General features: G+C 35.1%; 1 protein-coding gene and 1 long non-coding RNA gene across 3 annotated transcripts in view; both read left to right on the forward strand.

The window, feature by feature from the left end:
- LOC125964940 (uncharacterized) overlaps positions 1–21,551 on the forward strand; it is a 253,154-nt gene that overhangs the window by 195,339 nt on the left and 36,264 nt on the right. The gene's annotated exons all lie outside the window — the stretch shown is intronic.
- The window catches only part of KYNU (kynureninase), a 90,167-nt gene that overhangs the window by 40,218 nt on the left and 28,398 nt on the right, over positions 1–21,551 (forward strand). For both annotated transcript variants that reach the window (XM_004285432.3, XM_033416036.2), the window contains 2 exons: positions 16,501–16,599; positions 17,411–17,484. In XM_004285432.3, coding sequence (XP_004285480.1) covers positions 16,501–16,599; positions 17,411–17,484 — 173 coding nt within the window. The remainder of the gene's footprint in view (positions 1–16,500; positions 16,600–17,410; positions 17,485–21,551) is intronic.

The raw sequence follows: 21,551 nt of genomic DNA on the forward strand, positions 1-21,551 counted from the left end.
TAATGAATTTAGAGAATGCTGAGACTTTTCTTAACTGAGGAGAAGCCCTGGGATGGTGACAAGTGTGAGAGGCCAAGGAAAATTAAGCATAAGATCAGGCTAGAGAGCCATATTATAAGGGAAGGCCAGCATGTGAAAAGAGACATCAGTTTGAAGACACACTTTTCATATTTTGTCTTAGAAGCCATCTACTTAATTTTATATTATTGGCCAACCTACCATCTTGGAGCTCTGACTTACTTCTATATTTATATATTTTTCATATACTATTACTTATTTCTACTAATAATTTATTTTTGTCTACATTCACTGAATGCTCCCCATTGTCCTTTGAATTACTATCCCTAAAGATTTTTAACCACTGCCACGACTCAGCTCTCACTGTCAAGTAAAAGCTACAGGATACTCACACACTTGAAAATTGTTATTTATGAGCATCTGCCTATTAAACATGGAAGTCCTATATGCACCTTGAGATCAGTATGTTCCAGACTTGTCTCCCTCCAGAATATCCCTACTGTTTGTTTCATGCCACCATCGTTATAGACCTTTAGACTCAACTCTGACATTTTCCTGTTCTTTACCTTTTCAACCAATCACTTCTTAATTCTACCCTCAGGGGTAGTCTTTCCTTTAATATTCCTGAATCACTTATGAAGGTTTTCAGCTGCAAGAAACAAAATCCCAGAGAAAAATTAGCCAAAGATTAGGGATTTATTTTTCTCACCACAGAAGACTTGAGGCAGGAGGCTGCTAGGATGCACTCAGCAACTGAGTAGTGTTTGTGTGACATCTCCAGGGCTTTCTTATATTTTCTTCAGTCTTTTCATGTCATGGTCACAGGGAGAGTTGTCCCAAATCCAGATATCACAATTCTATTTACAGCAGAGAGAAAGACGAAGGGAGAAGTAGCAGTACAGCTTTATCTGTCCCTTTCATCCAAAGTGCAAAGTCTTTCCCAGAAAAACTTAGCAGTTTCCTGTTTATGATTCATTGCCTTCTGAAGTAGTAGTTTCAAAGAAGCATGAGTAAAGGAGTTTTTAACTTTTATGGCCCTATATTAGAGAGAGGCTGAGAAGAGGGGTTGGGGTTAATTTACCGACAGTACTTCTTGCATTTCCCAATTACACCCCCGTGGAGCATCATTGTTTCTAATCTGTTTCCCTCTTTCCTCTTCTAGCTCTCTTTAATTTTTTTCCTTTTTTTTCCCCTTCGTTCCTTCCTCCCTCCCTCCCTCCCTTCTTTTTTTCTTTCTTCTATTTTCTTCTTTGCCTCATTTCACAAAACATTTGAAAAAAATTCATGGAAAATTGATTAGGCTCCATAATGAAATATAAAGAGAGCAAAATAAAGAGAAAATCTATATCATCTGGTGAAATGAATAGGCTCCCCACAAATTATAATTTCTCAAGTTGAATTATGATAAGAAATAGGTAATTAGAAATTACTGTCAATGGAAACTCTTGGTGTATAAGGTAGACTAAGTCTTGGTAACAATTAAATAGAGCCATAAATGGCTTCACTGTGATAGATGTTTTTGTGTTGCTCACGCAGCAGTCAGGGATCAGCTTTCTCCAGTGCAATGATTCAGGTTACAAGTGGTTCAGGGTTGTATCCTATGGCTTTCATACCCTAGAGCTTCTGTCACTATTCAGCCAAAGAAATGGGATAAAGGGATTTAAAGGGGAATACTAACATCTTAAAAACATTAGCTTAACAATGAAAAAATTTATTTCCACTTATATTCCCTCAACTAACACATGGTCATTTTTGGGAAATTAAGTATATTTGTGTGCTTAAGAGGAACAGTTATTAGCCTTGCCACACCTGGAATTCAGGCGTTTTTGGTTGCTGATGGAGTAGGATACTTATTCTGAAATGCAGTATAGCATTTGCATTAATTAAATGTTTAGATAGTAGAGACAGAGACACACCTGGCCTTGAACCCACATCTTTCCATTAGTTTCTAGAATAGTTTAAATGGCTTAATTCATTTACCAATATGACTTCATTTCTCCACTTAACAAATGGGGAAGGTAATAGTGCCTACTTCATTGATTTGTTCTACTGAGAAACAAGGAACTATCCCTAAAACACTTAGTACTTAGTGCATTGTAAGTAATCAGTAAACGTTATCAATATATAAAAATATCACATTGGCATATCCAACCTACAAAAAAATAATGAATCCTTAGAAAGTGAAATATTAAGAACTTTAAACTAAAGACTCTCATTAGACACTTCTACTCTAGATTATAAAAGAAAACAATAATCTAAGCAGTATGGTTAGGACTCAATAGACTGGACTGAAAACTTTAAAGTCTGGGCAATGGACTGATAAAAATTTTAATAATCTTATCCCTAAAAAAACTCAGTGCCAACTGCTTGCTTTCTACCTTCCCTCTCCAGGGCCACATAAAATGGCCTACAGCACTCTGGAATTCATGGTGCCTGGCAGACAGTGGTGCCAAATAAATATTTTTGAGTGAATGAATGATTGATTCTCTTATTTATCACATCTTTTATACTATCTTACTCTACCTTATATGGACGCTGGCATGTTAGTTTTCTTTTAGCCTACTGAAAATTGAAATGCAAATGACAGCCAAAAAGAAGACTGAATTTTGCAGACCTGTGCTTTGCTTTATTAGTTTCTACCTTGTTATGGGTCACTCTCTACTGGGTATGAGTACAAACATCTCTTAGACCTAACTATAAGTTGCCTAAATTATTAATAAATAATAATCACAATTACAGCCCAAACAATTTTAAAAACAAAATGAATTAATTCTGGATCTAGAACATTAGACGAAAGCAGAAATATAAATAAAGACATCATTATAAAAAAGAAAGACATATTTTAGCTTTAATATCATTTAATAAAAACTGAGGTATCTAAATAACACTCATATATAAATGGTCACCTCACTGATCCATCCATTTATCTTCAGGGAAAGTTTAAATTATTGTTAAAAATGTCTTCAGACTTTTGTAGGAGACAAATGATTGATCAAGCCTCAAAATTCAACATTATCTTGGCTGAGCTGCTTCTAGTACTGAAGATTGGGAGTCAAGTCTCATGGACTATTACAACAGAATAGTATCAGTAATACTTGCATGAGATATCAGGATTTGAGCAATCAATCAGTTAGGAAAAATCAGTACCTGATGCTTTTGTATATAACTATAATATAAACTGGCATGTTGTATGAAATTTTTATGCATAATAAATTAACCTTTTCCAAAAAGGTTTAACATTGAGATGTTCAATATTAAGTAATCTTTACTAGAAATCATACTAATACGGCCATTCGTTCATTAAAGTCACTGCCAGTTCACCAAATAGGATCTTATCATTAGCGCATACATAAAAAGAATCTTATCTCTATATTCTCTATAGCAGAGCGATACGCATTTTAATTTTTTATACATTCTTTCTATCAGTAAATATTTGAGTAGTAAATTATAAAAACAGAATTCTAAATAAGAATGCCTAATTTAGCCTGGAGTGTCAGCCTGACCTTCTTAGGGAAGATGAGACAAGAGCCAATTCTAACATTATGAGTAGGAGGTAACTAGGTAAAATCCCCTCCAGGGTGCGGACAGTATGGTGGGGCCATTCTAGATAGTGTTAAAAAATGATAGAATTACAAGGAAGCAAATATTTCAGTATAATTTGATTGTAGAAAAGATTGTATAATTTGATAGTTAGAAAAGATATGACAAGAAATGAGTTCATAAAGCTGACAGAGGCTGAGTAAAGAAGGGCCCACTAAGCCATATTATACATCTTGAGCTTCTCTTTAGTGCCACAGGTAGCCACTAAAAGCTTTTAGACAATGGAAGAACTAGGTTTTGTTTTAATTTTAAAAAGATTTTCCCTGCCTACAGGAATGGGTAGGAATTAGATGAGTAGGCAAAAGTAAAGAGTCAGTTGCAGTCTCTATGCAAGAATTTTAAAACTCGCTATCATGATACAGTTCAAAAGACAGGGGTACCAGAGAGCAGATCCATTTCATACTACATGAAATATTTTTCTGATCTCCTAAGAGATTGTTCTTATTTAATCTTATCATCCTATTGTTATTAAAGACAGATTTTGTATAACCATCAGAAATGAAGGATCTATACTGAGCTCTTGCTGTCCCACCCAGATTTAGTTCTAGCCACAGAATCCAAGGATTATATATATATATATATATAGAGAGAGAGAGAGAGAGAGAGAGAGAGAGGGAGAGAGAGAGAACAGAGACAGAGACAGACAGAAACAGAGACAAAGAGACAGAGAGAGAGAAGAGAAAAATGACCTTAAGTTTAGATGGAATGTCCCATTAACTATACATCATTTACTCTGGGAATAGTGAAGGATTATTCTGTTTAGAAATATAAAGTAAACTATCTTGGTTATCCAAGCAGGAGCCTGGAGTCTCTAAGTCAAAATATGTTGGTAAGGATCAGTGCCCAAGAATCTAAAAATTTTGAGCTGTCTCTAAGAAGTTTTCATCAGATGTTTTAATTTAAGCTTTTCATTAAATGGACCATGTGAGAAAGACTGAGTAGTTCTCAACAGAAGAGAAATTTGCACTCAAGATGTTTTAGAATTACAGATTTGAGAAAAGCAAGACTCTCAGTTGTCAATCAGGATTGTTGCTTTGGCAACCACTCTCATCAAAGCCATGGTGGACAATTATTTCTCCAGATCTAGCCTCGTCTAAACCCAGGGTCCCCCAAGTGAAATATTATATTTATGGGTTTTTTTTAGATGATATGCATTTTATAAAATACTTAAGTTGTCTTAGACCCAGGCTAAAACCCATATTTTTCATGCCACTTGACCAACAAAAGGCTGATTTAAGTCTTTGTTAAGCTGAAAATGAAAGTGTTACAACATGAAATGTACACACCCGTTTTAATTTATTCACTAATCATCATAAGAATGGAAAGGAAAAAGTGTGTCTCATGGCAATCAAGGTAGGTGGAATTTCAGAAGACCCCAGAAAAAAAAATCCCCAATAAAATGTGAGAGATTTCTCTTAATGTCCTTCTTCATGATCCCCTTCTTTAAGAAATGTTTTATTAAATTAATTAATTAATTTTTGGCTGCGTTGGGTCTTCGTTGCTGTGTGCGGGCTTTCTCTAGATGCGGCGAGTGGGGGCTACTCTTCATTGTGGTGCACGGGCTTACTGCGGAGGCTTCTCTTGTTGTGGGGCACAGGCTCTAGGTCCACGGGCTTCAGTAGTTGTGGCTCGTGGGCTGTAGAGCGCAGGCTCAGTAGCCGTGGCGCACGGGCTTAGTTGCTCCGCGGCATGTGGGATCTTCCCAGACCAGGGCTCAAACCCGTGTCCCCAGCATTGACAGGCGGATTCTTAACCACTGTGCCACCAGGGACTTCCCCCCTTCTTTAATCAGTTAAATTGTTTATGCAAACAAGATTAGGGATATCAAAGTTTAGTTCAGTTGAAGAGACAATGTTCACTTTCCTAGCAAATTAAGTAAGGTGGTAAACAAAGAAGATAACTATCACATTGTCTATAAAAAGTAGCTTTAAGGGAAGAAATTTAAGAGTGACATCTTCAGAAACTTCTAAGCTTCTTTGCAAGATTATCAAGTTCAGTATGTAAGTAAAACTTAATAATATAAGCAAATTTGGTTGAGAAATTGACCATTTAGATTGGCATAGTAATCACTAGTAAAATATCTTATGGAAGAGTGTACTTTCATTTCCCATCTAAACGGGGCTCTCTTTGATATACAGTATCATTCTCATGTGATGGATAAATTAAATAGTTGCTTTAATGCCACTTTATAACAAGACAGGTAGATAAAAGTAGATATGTAAAGGTTAAAAGTCACCACCCATCCAAAAAGTAACTGCCCATTGTTGGGAAGGTTGTGATTAGGCCCATGTACCCCCTATTTGATCCCTTGCTTCATGTCTTTCCCAAATTATGACCATCATTCTTCTACCATTTGTAGAATAGAGTCAAAACCACTTCAGGGCTTCCCTGGTGGCGCAGTGGTTGAGAGTCCGCCTGCCGATGCAGGGGACACGGGTTCGTGCCCCGGTCCGGGAAGATCCCACATGCTGCGGAGCGGCTGGGCCCGTGAGCCATGGCCACTGAGCCTGCGTGTCTGGAGCCTGTGCTCCGCAACGGGAGAGGCCACATCAGTGAGAGGCCCACGTACCGCAAAAAAGAAACAAAAAACACTTCAGTCTTTTATGATTATGCATATACCTAAGTTATCAGTATCGTATTTTCCTCTGCTCTCCTTCACATACTAATAGTTAAACTAAACCAAATGTGTTGAATGTTTTCTGTCCAGATGTCATACTTTCAGTCTCCAGGCCTTTTTTCTTAGCTTTCCCTCCTCCTAGAATTCCCACATATGAAGATTCTGTTCCTCCAGCTTAGTTCAACCACTACCTGCTTCACAGGTTATGATCTGTCCTAGAGAATTGCTTTGTTTAACCCTCTTTGTATATGCAAACATCGTACATTAAACATTTTTTTAATCACATGCCAATAATGACAGATCAAGAGATTTCATATAAAAACTCCTAGTTTCAAATTACAGGTTTGGCAACTCTAGACCATCTTTCTTGTACGATAACAAGTGGCAAGTCTGAATCATAGCTCTGCCCATTGGATGGGACTTCGGTTCTTCAACACAACTCCCACGTCTACCTACTGACCTCAGCACTGAAGCAGAATGACAGCTGATGTATATATTTCTGCTTACATTGCAGCATTCTTACCAAAAACGGTAAAGTGGAGTATTTCTTATAGGCCCAACTCATATATTTCTTGACTAACTCCTGTAGAAACATGAGGGGGTGATCCTTCACCTTCATCATAAAATTTTTCTTGCTCCTCTGTGTCAGGCTAAATCTGTCTTCCTGCTGTATTTCCATAGCATGGCAGAAAATGTATTATTGGTCCTCTTTTGCAGTATCTTGTAATTATTTCTATGTCTATCTTAACTATGAAATTTAGGAAGCTTTTGTCAATAGTGTGTTCAATGACTGATTGAGGGTGGACCCTACAAACTTCACAGGCTTATACTAGTGCTTTACACATACATAGTCATTTATCATTAAGTGCATACCTGTTTGGCCAGTGAATGGATAAATGTGTGTTATCAGCAAGAATGGATTAGGCTGATTTTATGGATCACACATTGCATAAAAGACATAACTATGCTCCCATTTAATTAGAATCAGAAAATTCTGAAGAATTACTTATAATGGTCAATTGCTCTAAAAATCAAAATACTTGTAAAATTTGAGTTCTTTTTCAAACTCCATTTCTACTCTTTGACACACTTAGGGCATGCAGACTGCTCCATTAAGTTATTAAATATTAAATGAACTAAATTAAGGTTGAAAAATTACCTTGAGCTATTTTTCCCATCTTGAGTATCTGAAATAAATCAAACAAACTATATTTTGTGTGAGATCCTTGCCAGCTGGAGAAAGACTCCAGAAGAGAACAGTGTTACTTGATTTGTTTTATTTTTCTTCTTTGGTTTTGTACTTACTTCTGACCATAAACAGAGGAGACAATTGCTGTTTTTTCCTGGTAAAAGAAATAGCTGAAATTTACTCTTGAAAGCACACTCTATTAGATAGTAAGACATTTCTACCTGTATATTACATAACACTTTAGGGTCTCAAATCAAGGTTTTTTTTTTGCTTTTCCTCTCTCTCAAATCCTTTACTCTTTCTCCCCATGTAGCTGTTAGCTCTTAGCTCTGTCTCAAGCCTTCTTAACTGATACCTCCCTCCTTAAATTTCATTAGCAAGATGCTCCTAACACTCCCCACTTTCTACTTCTCATCTCTGGATTTGCCAGTCTCATCAATATTTACTTTTAAAAAGCCAGGCTAAAAGGATGAATCTAGTTTCTGCAATAGTGCTTTGTACAAATGTGAATAATACTAGGTGCTGATGATGACCTACTGTGCTTCAGGCACTTGGCATGTAGTATTTACAATATTCTCAGCTACCCTAATAGGGAGCTTTTCCCATGGCTCAGTTGAGGAAACTGAGTCCAAGAGAAGTTAAGCAGTTGCTCAAGCTGACTTAGCCAGCCAGTAAAGGTTAGACTTGGAGTCTGGCGCCGATACCATACCTCTCCTTCCACTATATTTTCTCCTTTTATATTTGTAAACTGATTGTGTAAGGGCAAAGAGGTCTCAACATTTGGAAAGTCAAAGAAAATACATATAGCCCTCTTTCTTGGTTATTTTTCTCCATGGGAGCCTGAAACCTTTGTCTTTATGGTTGATATAACTGTCTCTTCAGTTTAGAGAATATTGAAAACCACAATTTTTACTTTGCCCCTAGATGTCAAGTATAAGGAACAGAATTATTGCTGAATAAGATTCTATTCAGTGCCAGCATTCAATAGTGGCCCAACTCGGAACCTCTAACCCACTCTTCCCAACTGCTCTTTTTAAGAGATGCCCCAAGACACTGGTGGGTCTCCTTCTGATGGTTCTCTTAGGTAGTTCTATTGGCAATAGCTCCCACCAATGATTGCCCCATTGTCATTCCTGTTAGCAGCTCTTCAGGGCCTTTAGATGTATTTGCAGGTGCCCTCCCTCTAATTAAGAGCTTACAAACTCCTATATGACTGGGAAGCTAATCTACATGACAATAGGGAGAATTTCAACAGGAAGTCCACTGAACCTTCTAATGGTAGCTGAGTTGCAGAGTATTCTCAAGAAATTTCATTGTTTCACAGGTATATTGACCCCTCACTTAATATCAGTTTCCAGGATTTAAGAGGGGGAGAGAGAGAGAGAGACAGAGAGAGCGAGGGAGACAGAGAGAAAATAGATTAAGAAAAACCCCACTGTGTCTGCCTTTAAAGAATCATATGGGACATAGAGACATATATATAGAAAACTGCTTTAGACTGTATTAATGCTCGACAAGGGTAAAAACAAATCCATGAAAATGTCTTAGAAAATCAATCCAGTCTAATACCACAAAAAACAGAGTTATATATGCTCCAATTCATTTTACCTTACGATTGGGTCAAAACCACATATTGCAAATTCAAGAGGAAGTCAGATAGTGTGGGGAAAATTTCCCATTCAAGTTTGGAAGCTATCATTTTCCTCCAGGCATCTGTTCACAGAACTAGGGGACATAGCTATTAGGACATAGCTAGTATTCCAGACTCTGGTTGCCAGTGTTCCCCATGGGCTACGTGGGCTGCTGTGTAAGTTCCACAGCTAAAACACTTCTGGAATTTAAACAAAGGGCACCTTGAGTTATATATTAATTTCAAAAAACATTCAGGTTCCATTTCCTGTGACATAAATAGAGCCCAGAAAGGTCTCCAAAAATGCACCAGGTTGGCCACATTCAGCACCTGAGTAGAGTTCTACCACCCCATTCAGGACTCCAAGGTTTCCATCCAAAGACAAGCTCCTTAGTTTTCCTGTGTCCATCATCTTCTTCCCAAATTTCCACCCCGTCACTTTACTTTTCCAACAGGATACTTCTTTCATATTTTCTTTTGGGTAACTATAAGTTACTATACTTTCTGAAAATATGGAAGTATGGCTTGATATAAGTGGGTAATAAAATCCTAATACTGTATTAGTCTAATTTGCACAGGTTGACAAATAAATGAATATTTCAGAATTGATTCTACTTTCACTTTTTAGCTTACCCTTGAATCCAAACAAGAGTTTTTAAGTCACCGAGTGAAAGCATTCATTCTGATTTCATTTTGATTTCAAGTTAAAGGTACTCGTTTTTAATTTAATTAATTCCCTGATATCTATGCACAACCTTTGTCATGAAAGACTCTTTCTTGATTCAAAACTCTCTCTTATTCGATATCTTATCTTTTTCCAAATTAAGCTCTCTGGAAACCGAGAACTATAGTCATGGCTCCCCAAATCCCTAGCAATAGCCCACATGAGAAGCACAGAACAATGTTCACTTTATCAGGGCTTGTTGTCTCTGCTGTATACACATTTTGGCATAAATACCATCAATCAATAGCTCTAGGACAATGCGGGAGCTTTCTTACTCAAATTATCATGTAGACTAAGGGTTATTTGTGATACCATCCTTCTCTGTACACTTGCATTTTAAAATAATATTTTGATAGAAGATACATTTGAAATTATTAGACCTTAACCTTGGAGTAATTCATCATATGTCTCGGGTAGAATCTTGTCTGCCCTCCCAATTTTTCCTCTTTCTGTTCGTGTTTGCTGCTGAACTTAATATGAACATTTAGAATTATCAAGTCACTAGCTTCCTGGATGGAATACTGTGTGTATTTTTTTTCTCCTGCAGTACATATGCTGATTACTTATGTTTTTCTGGTATCATATATTATCTATAAGAGCCTCAGGACTAAAATAACTTTGAGTAGCATTCAGGTTCTGCCTTACAGAAAATTTTAAGTTTTGGTTCTAGTTGCCAAGCTACTTCTAAAATATTCCCTGCAGTTCCACTTGGAAGATTGTGTTTTGTCCCTTTTAACTTGTGAAAGTTCATTCTCATTTTGTATTGCTTTATGTTTTAATAGTGAGGAACAGTTACACCCATCAAACTATTGATATAAATAAGTGAAGGCTTAACATAGTATTTCAAAAAACAGTAGACAGCTGTATTAAATAATTTGGGGAAGGAAACTGTAATACAAATTACATATTGACTTTAAGTGCAGAGTAAACACAGTATTAAGAAATAATGCATAGTTCCTGCTTATAACCAGAGTTGGATGAAAAGAAAAAAAAAAAAAGTGAGAAAAGAAAAAAAAAAAAGTGAAGACCACAATAAATTTTAGGATGAAAGGAAAGACTTTCACAATAAAAATTCACTCTGAAATGATATACTATGTTTACAGAGATGGTAGAGGCCCCTCTTACAGAGATCTTTACTAGGTATTACTTTTTTTTCTTTTAACTTAGCATCTGTGGATTTTTTTGAATCACAGCACTTGAATGAATTTTACAAAGTTTAGTGCTTCAAGACTATGGCAAGAAACCCTACCACCTTTCATGTGCTTCTTGTTCATTTTCACCCTCCCCAGTACAAGTCAACACCTCCCTAACTGTGAGCTTCCTCGGGAAATCCCAGGATCAAAGCTAACTAGTCAACCTGTTGTTATTAATCCACCATTTGTCCATATCATCTATGTAGAGTTGAACAACAACACACACATACACACACACTCCTATCATTTTTAAAAATTTTTGTTCACTGTCCTCAAATTTTCCCATCAGTTTTTCTATTTAAGGTAATATTGTTCACATTTATAGCAATGTACTTCTTCAGTTGTTTCCTGTGACTTTATATCAAAACAGGAGTGATATTTAGAATACATAAAGATCTCTTTAGTATGGTGTGGAAACTGTAGTTCCCATAAACAGCCACGAGAGAAGTCACACTCCTATTACTAGTATCCAATTACTAGCCTTGAAGGGACTTGTAGGCCCCTGTAATTTACCCACCATGATGCTAATGCCACTGCCAAGGGCATCCACTGAAGTCTGGACATGCACCCAGCTGGTATGTATGAATGACCACAGGCTGTGTGACAGGCATCTCTTGCAGGTACCTCCTAAGTAGCCTGGGCGCTTACTCAACTGGCTCAAAGACAAAGGCTACTTACCTATCTTAAGTATTTTATTATTTTAACAATTATTTGAACATACAAATGCATACAAGCTGACTTTCAGTTCTGTGTATAGCTACAAATATATAATTAACCCTTTTCCCACCAAATTTGCTACTTATTGATGGTCTTTATAATTTATAGGATTTTTTTTTTTTTGGTGAAGAAAGAACAAACTAATAATATCTGTCTAAAGCCAATCTGTTATAGAATAAATCAATAAAGTTATCAGGACTTTAATGCTACAAGGGATAAAATTAAACTGTACTATTCCATATTTCATTTTAATTAATAAACAAATAATAAACTAAATTTGAGAGACAATGATCTAGCTCTTTACCTGGAAATCTCAGCACAGACCCTGTGTATTATTCCACTGGTTAGAAAAATTTTTAGTATTGTGCTAGTAAAGATGGCAAAGACAAAAAGTCATGATATTCCTTGTTTTATTGAAAGGGATTTTAAATATATTTTAAACTACTTTTGACTGTCCAAGAAACTTCATTTTAAAATATGCCAAGCCTGAATAAATGGTTTATGCAATAAAATTGAAACAGAAATAAAGGATATCAAATAATATTTTAACATTTAGCTTCAGTTTACAGAATATTTATTGACAATTGTATGACTTTGTTTTTTTACTTATTTATTCAACAATTGAATTATTTGAGTTCATATTATATAAAAATAGAAGACACTTTAAGATTGGTAAATTGCTACAAGAGATTTATGCAACCAGGTCTGTAAGATGAGAGGAGCAAGAGGGTTTGGCAACGGTATCTTCCTATGGAAGTTATCTTGTGATCAAAATTTGAGCTACCCAGGCAAATGAGGAGGGAAAGAATACCCCAGAGACAGAGAACAGTTTATGCGAATAAATGAAAGTAGGTGTAGGGCACCCGGGACAGGAAAGCTGGAAAGAACCAGATCATAAAGGTCTTTAAAAGCCATACCAAGGAAAATGAGTTACATTCTCAAGTTAATGGGGAGATCTTTGAAGGGACACAGGAAGTCTTATAACCAAATGTATGATTTAGAAAGTTCATTGGAAGAAGGCAGGCTGGAAGTAGTGTGAATGGTTAGAAGACTACTGCCATAGTTTGGGGACTGACTGTAAAGCCAGGTGACACGGTGGCTGAACACCGCTGCTGTCCTTGTATCAATGAGAGTCTGAGCAATTGTGGGTAATTTTAATAAAAATCTGTTGAAAAATATTTGATTTCTATTTTTAAAATTACATAAAGTATGCACTCAAGGGTGAGGTCTGTTTTCACACATTCATATTGTTTTACCTACTCTTATTCGTAAAATAATGAAAATGTTAACTGCATGGCTATACAGAGGTTTTGGGGAACTATTAGTTTTTTCTTTATTTTTAAGATGCTGCCATCTAGTGAAACTTTTGTAAAATCGCTTTGTGATGATCTCATGCAAGTTTGTATCTTACGGTCATTTCCTAAAAACAGTCACATTTTAATAATTTATGTTCTCTGCCACCCATGGGGAAAGAATTGTACATGCATTAAAACATACTGTAGGAGCCACAAGTGATTATTTTACATCGTGCCACAGATGTGACCACAGAGCTTTTAATAACAGGATATGGTAGGTGAAGTTTCATGGTTTCTTCATTGTGCCATTCTTTATAAATAATTGATAATAAAATAAAAGTGCTGCCTTTTTATTCCTTGAGTTTTCTAAGAAAAGCTGTGTTGTAAAAACTTGTCTAAGAGAAGTTAAGTTGTAAAAATTTCTTCATTAAAAAAAAGCACTTTAATTGGATGTGTTGGTGAGAAAAAAGAGAATTTTAAATTCAGAACTTTTTTCCCCAAATTTAATTTCAATATTAAAAGTGTATCTAAAAATACAAACTAATTACACATATGTATGTCTCTGTATATATATCTATTGAACCTAGTCTGCAAACCTCAGTTTTGATGACCTCTAAATCTTGATGGAGATTAACTGTATTTCTTTTCTATTGCTTCAAAAATTTGTGTTAGCATGAAGCATCTGTCATATTTTTACGACATGTATTGCTCATTTTTTGTGTTTTAGAAACAAAATACCTGTAAGAACTTTTTCTTTTATGATGTTCTAGTTCTGGCCACATTACAGTAAGGTTTCTAATTAACTGACTCCCCAATATATTGAGTTTCTGTATGGAAACCAATGCTATAGGGCAGGGGTCAGCAAATCTTTCCTGTAATGGGCAAAATAGCAAATGTTTCAGACTTTTTCGTTCATATGGTCTCTGTTGCAGTGATTCATTTGTGCTTGCAAAAGCAGCCATAGACAATATCTAAACAAAAGAGATTGTTGTGCTCAAGTACAACTTTATTCATTAAGAACAGGTCATGAAAAAAAAAAAGAAAAAAAAAAGAACAGGTCATGGTTTGCATCCCTCTGTTCTGGGGAAAGTACCTGTAATAGCAGTTTGGGGTTATTTATTCTTAAGAGGTGTTAGAACAATCTAAAATTGGTACCTCTGCAATTATTTACTTCAAAAACTTCAATCCATAGATGTGTTTCTTCGAAGTTGCAGGAAGTCTACAAGTTTTAAGAATGTAATTATTATGTTTGCTCTTAGTAAGCTAACAACAGAAGAACTCAGAGGTAAGACACGTTTGCAAAGTGAACTATCACCCCCATTTAACTATCAGCTTTTTAAAAAAATTCATGTCATTAACTGAGACAGAATAGAGTCAGATAGTAAGAGACTGTTAGGGTCTCAAGTCAATGTACAGGGAGAACACAGTATAGAGTCAAAAACAGCATCATTTTTATGGGTCACCTTTGTGTCAACTGATCTAGACAGGACTTAGTTGCAGGGATCCTGCTAATCTCAGCTGAGGTCACTCATGCATCTCTGGCCAACTAAGAGAATGTGGGAGAGTAGAATCCAGGCTGAGCCCAGGGGAGGATGACTCTGATCCACAATTTTTTCATCTTCCATCTGGGCCAGTAGGTTGGCCGAAGCAAGTCCTTCTCATATAGGTGGCAGAGAGCAAGAGAGAGCAAGCCTCATCACTCAAGTGATTAGGACATTCTCTTTGTATTATATGTGCTGATGTCCCTTTGCTCAAAACAAGTCACCTGACTGATCCCAGTGGCGGAGAATTGCACCCTGTTCTCAGTGAAGGAACTGAAAAGTTACGTGGCAAGGGACATGGATACAGGAAGGGACGTAGAATCGGAACCACTAAGGCAATTTACTACAGCATGCAGAGACTTGATCAAATTAAATGACATGATGTGGGGTTAAGTGATAAACTGAAAATTTTATTAACTCCTTCAGGTTAACAGGATATACTAAAGCAGCAGTTCTCAAACTTTTTAGTAATGCAAACCTTTTATATTCTTAAAAATCACTGATCACCTCAAAGAGGTTTTAATATTGTTTATATCTATCTATCTATATTTACTGTATTTCTAATTAAAACAGAATTTTAAAATACATTTACTTATTTATTTTAGGACAAAAGTGGCAAATCCATTACATATTGACATAAATAATATATTGTTAGGGAAACAAAACTGTAGTTTCTAAAAGAAACAATAAAAGGAATGTTTTATCTTTGGCAGATATTTTATATAGATAGAGATCTTTACTGTTTGGCTTCATAGCAGGCAACTGGTTTTATATACCTTCTGCATTCAATCTCTTGATTTTTTTTTTCCTTTGTGAACCACAGGAATGAAATTGGACCTTGTACAGATATATATTTAGAAAAAGCAAAAGTAGTTTAATAGCTTTTTCAGTTAATTGTGAATAATCTTTGATACTACACCAGAATTTGACAAGTGAGAACTTCTTGGGAGTTGTGGTATGAAATGTGAAACCAAATCACTGATCTTTCTATGCTTTGTTACATTACAATCCATTGGCTGATTTTTCATTTTGAATAGATCTTTTATCCATGCATGATATGTAACAATAAGCGTTGGTCATTTGGAAAATATTGGTTCATCATTATGCATATTTTACAAATATTGATATTTACATATTTCAGTATATGTTCTTTTAAAAATTATATATTACTTCTAAACTCATCAGAAATATCTTTAAATACTGGGAAATGATCATATTCATAAAAGTGGATACAAGTTTTCCAAAATTCTACTTTATCTTGGTAACTACTTTTTTTCCTTGGCAACAAATCCTGTGAGTTATTTTCCTTAAATTGACAGACTCTTTAATTTTCCAAAATATGTCTGTCAAATACCTAAGTATGACCTACTATTGTTTGTATATAAGTTGCTCTTTCATGCAAAAACGGTTTTCCAGTAAGCTAAAGTGGCTAATTCAGCTTGCAACTCAAATAATTGCATAAGTGCATTACTTTGAGACAACTATCCTACTTCAGGATATGGTCAAATGTCTTATGCATAATTCCCACATTAAATCTTAAAAATAGGAAAATTAAGATATTGAGATTTAATATAAATGTATTAGTTTTATACTTTTATCAAGGAGATATATAAGTGAAATTAACTTTTTTATGCTGTAACTGAATGGCTTTGACACACAATGACAGTACAAGCTTCCACTACCTTGATTTGTGCTGAGGTGCCAGCAATTTCACCCATCATTGCTTTTGCATTATCATTGCAAATGTCAACACAGTGAAGAAGGCAAAGAATGTCTTCTTCATGGTATGAAAATTGTTTTGACCTGAAAGGGTCTTGGGAATGCCCAGGATTTTGTGACTCACACTTTGTGGGTCACTGTACCAAAGGATGAACTATATTTATGGTACAGCAGTGTGTCAAAGGCTTTCTTAAGTATACTGTCTTTACTACTTCAAATCATTAAGTGAATTCAAAATTTATTATGTTCTTCCACAGGGTTGTGTGGTTGGCTTTGATCTGGCACATGCAGTTGGAAATGTTGAACTCCACTTACATGAGTGGGGAGTTGATTTTGCCTGCTGGTGCTCCTACAAGGTATCAACAAACTAGTTAATATATTTTTATTCTTTTATTCCATATTGACGTTAATCTAAATGTAAAACTGGATCAGTGGCCAATTTTAAGTATTTGAATTACTTACCTCCATTTCTTTCATTACTGTATTTTCTGACTCTAGTTAACTGTAGAGCACATGATAGAATAGTATAGGTTATTAAATTTTGCTATTTCCATCCTCTATAGAATACTATTCCTTCAATTCCCTGGCTGCTCTGTAAAAGTCAGGAGATTCTGGAAAAAAAGCTCCACACTTAGAACTTAATTCAAATTGATCTGAGTTTTTTGTTGATATGTTGTGAAATTTCTACATAAGTAAAGATAATTCTTATGGAATCAACTTTGTACTGACATTTGAAGACAAGTTAATTGACAGGGAGCATGGATATAAAACCAATTTTATTTAAATTTAAGTGTTTTAAAAATATAATCTTTTATTATTATTTAAATAGTTTGTGACAAAATAATTGAAATGAATGAGCTCTGAAATGAGATAAATGTCACTGGAACTATTATCTACTAGTTGGGGCAAAATTTGGCTAAAAAAGTAATAGCTATTTATTCTCGATTAATAATGCTATGTTTCATTTTTTTTTCTTTAAACAAGGTAACTCTAAATTCTGTTTTATTATAAAAGTTCAAATAGTCACACATTCTGATCTTGTCAAAAGTTGGTTTCATAACAAAAAAGTCAAATTATTACATTGTTTACTTTTGTCATACATATTTAGGTAAACCCATACAGTTTAATTTATTCTCAATCCAGTGATTTTTTTTTTTTTTAATCCAGTATTTAAATGCAGGAGCAGGAGGTCTTGCTGGTGCCTTTGTCCATGAAAAGCATGCCTATACAATTAAACCTGCGTGAGTACTATCTTTAGATTCTTCTTTGGTGATGAATAAATGAACTTGCATTAATAATATGCTAAATTTACATGAGCTCTTTAAGATGCTATCCAATAAGAATCTGGACTGATTATAATTATTTTACTACTCTATGAACAATGATATGCTTTATCGGAAATAGATGGTTTCCAAAGAGTTCTCTTGGTTGAACAAGAAATTTAATCACAAAAGAGAAGCTTCAAGGCTAAAAATGAGTCCCTGTAATCATGCAGAGCAGATGGTTTAATGCGAAGAGACTACTTAACTTTTTTTCAAAAATTAGACTTTAGAAAATTTCAGGTTTCTCACATTGATGAATAAATCAAAGGCAACTAGAGCTGTGCCTAATAGAGCTTCAAAGTGGTATGTGATTATTAAAATTACATCTACCTTTAAAGCTGGAAACTTATAAAATGGTCTTGTAAGGAGTATCTTCTGTCCTAAAAAATTTTATAATCCATGAAAACTGAAGAAGCTGAACACTGAACAACAGACTGACTACATAAAAAGAAATACTTTTCAATTTTTATATAGCACTCCATTTTTTTAGAGCAAGTATAAATGCAAATGTGATACACCAACAAATTTACACATTTTTATTTGACTGGGGAACTCTTAAGTGTTTCTATTTTTTTAATCTGGTATGGAGATAAAGAAATAATATCCTGTAAAAAAAATCCTTTCAAAGTTGTATCAGAGTGTAGGTGATGAGGAGACTGTCTAGACTCCTAATAGGTAATATAATAACATTTGATTAGTTTTCTGAATCTTCTCAGTCACTGGTTGAGTGGTATAATCGTTATAAGAATTGAAAGTGAATTAGTAATAAAGCTTGGAGCACCTCACATTTTTGAGATTCTGTGCATATAAATCTTACAAATTTAAGATGATTTTCTATAGCTCATTTAATTATGTCTAAAATTTCCACAAGATTTTAAAATTAAATAGAGCATTTTTTAGGCAAGTATTTTGTTAGGCAGACATCTTCCTTGAGTATATTGTCAGTACATTAGATTTCTCCCCTTGTCCCAAATTCTCTGAAAAGAATATAAAGCATATATTATATTATAGGAATACGATACATATTTTAAAAGGTCTCTTTTTCATTTTTAGCAAACCACATTGATAACATTTTACCTAGCATAAGTGTTTTCCATATAGACAGTATATAAGGTATTGCTTGCTTTTGCGTGAAGACTCACTACCTTGAGCATCTCCAACTCTCCACTTATTTAAATTGCAATAGAGGAATCAGCAAAGGGAAGCGAGGGTAAGTAATCTACACAAATTCTAGAGAATGCAAGTATTAGCAGTTTAACTGATTTTACAGCATCTCTATTGAACTACAGATTTCTTTCACCGTTATTTGCCTTTCATGGATGAGGAACTGGAGAGGGTGGAGGGGTTGTAGTGTGTTCGCATGTGCCTCATCTTGTAGAATCCCAACATCCTCTAGACCCAGTAAGCAATTGTTAAGTTTATGCTCCCAGGAGAAAGACCATGCAGACAGACCAGATTTACATTCCAGCCTGATCACTCACTTGCTGGTCCATAACCTGAAGAATGTCCTTGACTTCATAGTGTTCTAGCCTCTATATAAAGATAACATCAGCATTCACCTCATAGGCAATTACTGTGAGATTAAAATGGGATGATGCATGGAAAGCACTTAGCATAGCCGCTGAAGCATGACAGGTGATCCATACATGTAGGCTAAGTATTTTGTTGCCTCAATGTGAAGCTGCGTGTTAACTTGTAGAATTTTGCCTAGCAGAGACCATTTCTCTCAAGCAGGAAACATAGCCTTAAAGATTACAGCTTGTGACCTTTGGGACATTAAACCGTTTTGTACCTATTGCCAAGCTCAGACTGACCCTGTAAGTCTCTATTCCTTGAATTCTCTCTCGTACTGGCCTCACCATCTTAATTGGCTCCCTTGCTAATTAATGAGTTGATTGAGATCTTTATATGTGTTCATTTTATATTTGTATGAGAGCCATGCTTTTAACTCTTTTGAAAATTATACGTTATTAACTATTGTTGCATTTTAACTATCTGGCTTTGGAGACTGACGACTCAATTCAGTCTGACTCATGTAGCCCTTCTTACAGGAAAGCCTGTTTGTTGTTTCTTCGTTTGTCTGTTGTTAAAGCTTCTTTTTATGTGATATCAGAGGGACTAATTCCGATGGTAACAACTTCTACCCTATAGTGGAACGTAACTGCTGTTGATGTTGTAAACTTTGTCAAGTAAACTTTGTCGCTTAAAAAAGGGTGACATCTAGTGGCTAAACACATTATTTCAAATAAAGAGTACATATAACTTTTCCTGGTCCATTCATCCTTTTATCAAGTATTTTTTAAGTATATATATTTAAATCATTTTTTATTTTATATCATTTGACCCCATATTTATAGTGCAATGATTGTGTAGTCAAAGCCTTCCATAAAGAGGCAGGACAGGACGAAGGTGGAAGTTAGTGAGGGGCATTCTAGGTGCATGGTTCAACATAACGCATAAATGTCTATCAAGGCTGAGAAGAAGGGCATTATGGGAGTGGTTGGCGGTTGGCCTACCTGCTATAGTGAGTGGATCCCGGAACATGTAATCCTGCATTCTAAAAGTTTAATATTCATTATATAATTTCAAAGTATCTTTCATATGATGTTCCCATTAGCAACTGGTAAATTATATCTGTACCAAGAAATTTCACTTCCTTCTTTTGTTTAAATAGGCATTTTGGCCATTGTTCAAACCTGATGATGACCTAAGACTTTTTCCAAGGACCTTTGCCAATAAAAAGAATGAGTAGAGGCCAGAGTCAGTCCACTGCATTAAGCATTGTAACTCAAGCTATCATTCTCAACTAGAATTTGACCTTTTCCTAGTTTATCATCACTTTTTCTCATTCCAGTGTCATATTCTAAACCTTGTCTGTAGCTAAGAATTATACAAAGTTAGAACTGGTTGTGAGTAAATGTTATCTGTGTCTTCTTCCTTCAAGGCTGACTTCAATTTAGTCTACACAGTTAATTATTGCTCTGAAATATGAAGGAAAATATTTTAATTATAAGAATTTGACAATCAGAAATGTATCACTTTAAAAAATATACTTCAAAATCTTGAATTTTTCTTTTTAACTTTATAAGTGTTGACCTTTCTGATAGACTTCAGATCAATATTTAACCTTTTGGTTTTAGGGGATTCAAGCATATCTGAGGACCATAAAAAGATTCTTCTGTGAGAACCTATAGACTGAAATTCAAGACACCACCACCCACCTCTTCTTTTTTTTTAGAGAGACTCTAGCATGAAAACAGGAGTGGATTATGTGAGCTATTAAGATTCCTTCTATGGCTTACTTTTTTACCCTGTCCAATGAAATAACACATACAAGAAAACTGCTGTTCCTCACTTTCCATGCTGGCATAAAAAACCTCCAAATGGTCTCATATATCTCTTGAAATGCTAGTTTCTCCTACAATTTTTTTTTTTAAAGTTTTCTGAGTGGCCAAGAATGGGGCCAACTGATAATTTTTTTTAAATGCCAGAATTTCAAATCATGCCAACACATTTCCATAAACAGCTAGAAGTATTTGATTGAAGACTTTAAGTAGAGATAACATTTTCAAAGCTTTATTGAGAACTTGAGTCATCTCCTTTATTATAATAAGTCATTTGCAGGTTAAAAAGAACCAATAGAAGAGGCTGGCTGACATCAGTGCATGGTTAAGGCATATTTTAGAACTCAGAAATGTAGGTTATTATTATTATTAGGGAACTTAAAAAAAGAGGAACAATAAAAGAAAACAACATTGTTTCCTATAAAACAATATAGGGAAGTCTAAGAAAGGATAATAATAAGCATCAAGAAAATTTAGAAAAAAAGACTTAAAAAATTATAAGCATGTACCATGCTTGACCCAACTGTACAATTAATGTTATATGGAGAGAGCATCTAATGCACATTTGTTCTGGGGAGTGCTGACTTGAAATATTTGATTCTACATACTTCTCCAGGCGATACTGGAGAATACCATAGCCCA

Source organism: Orcinus orca, chromosome 7, assembly GCF_937001465.1.
Source record: "Orcinus orca chromosome 7, mOrcOrc1.1, whole genome shotgun sequence".
NCBI classification, from domain to species: Eukaryota; Metazoa; Chordata; class Mammalia; order Artiodactyla; family Delphinidae; genus Orcinus; species Orcinus orca.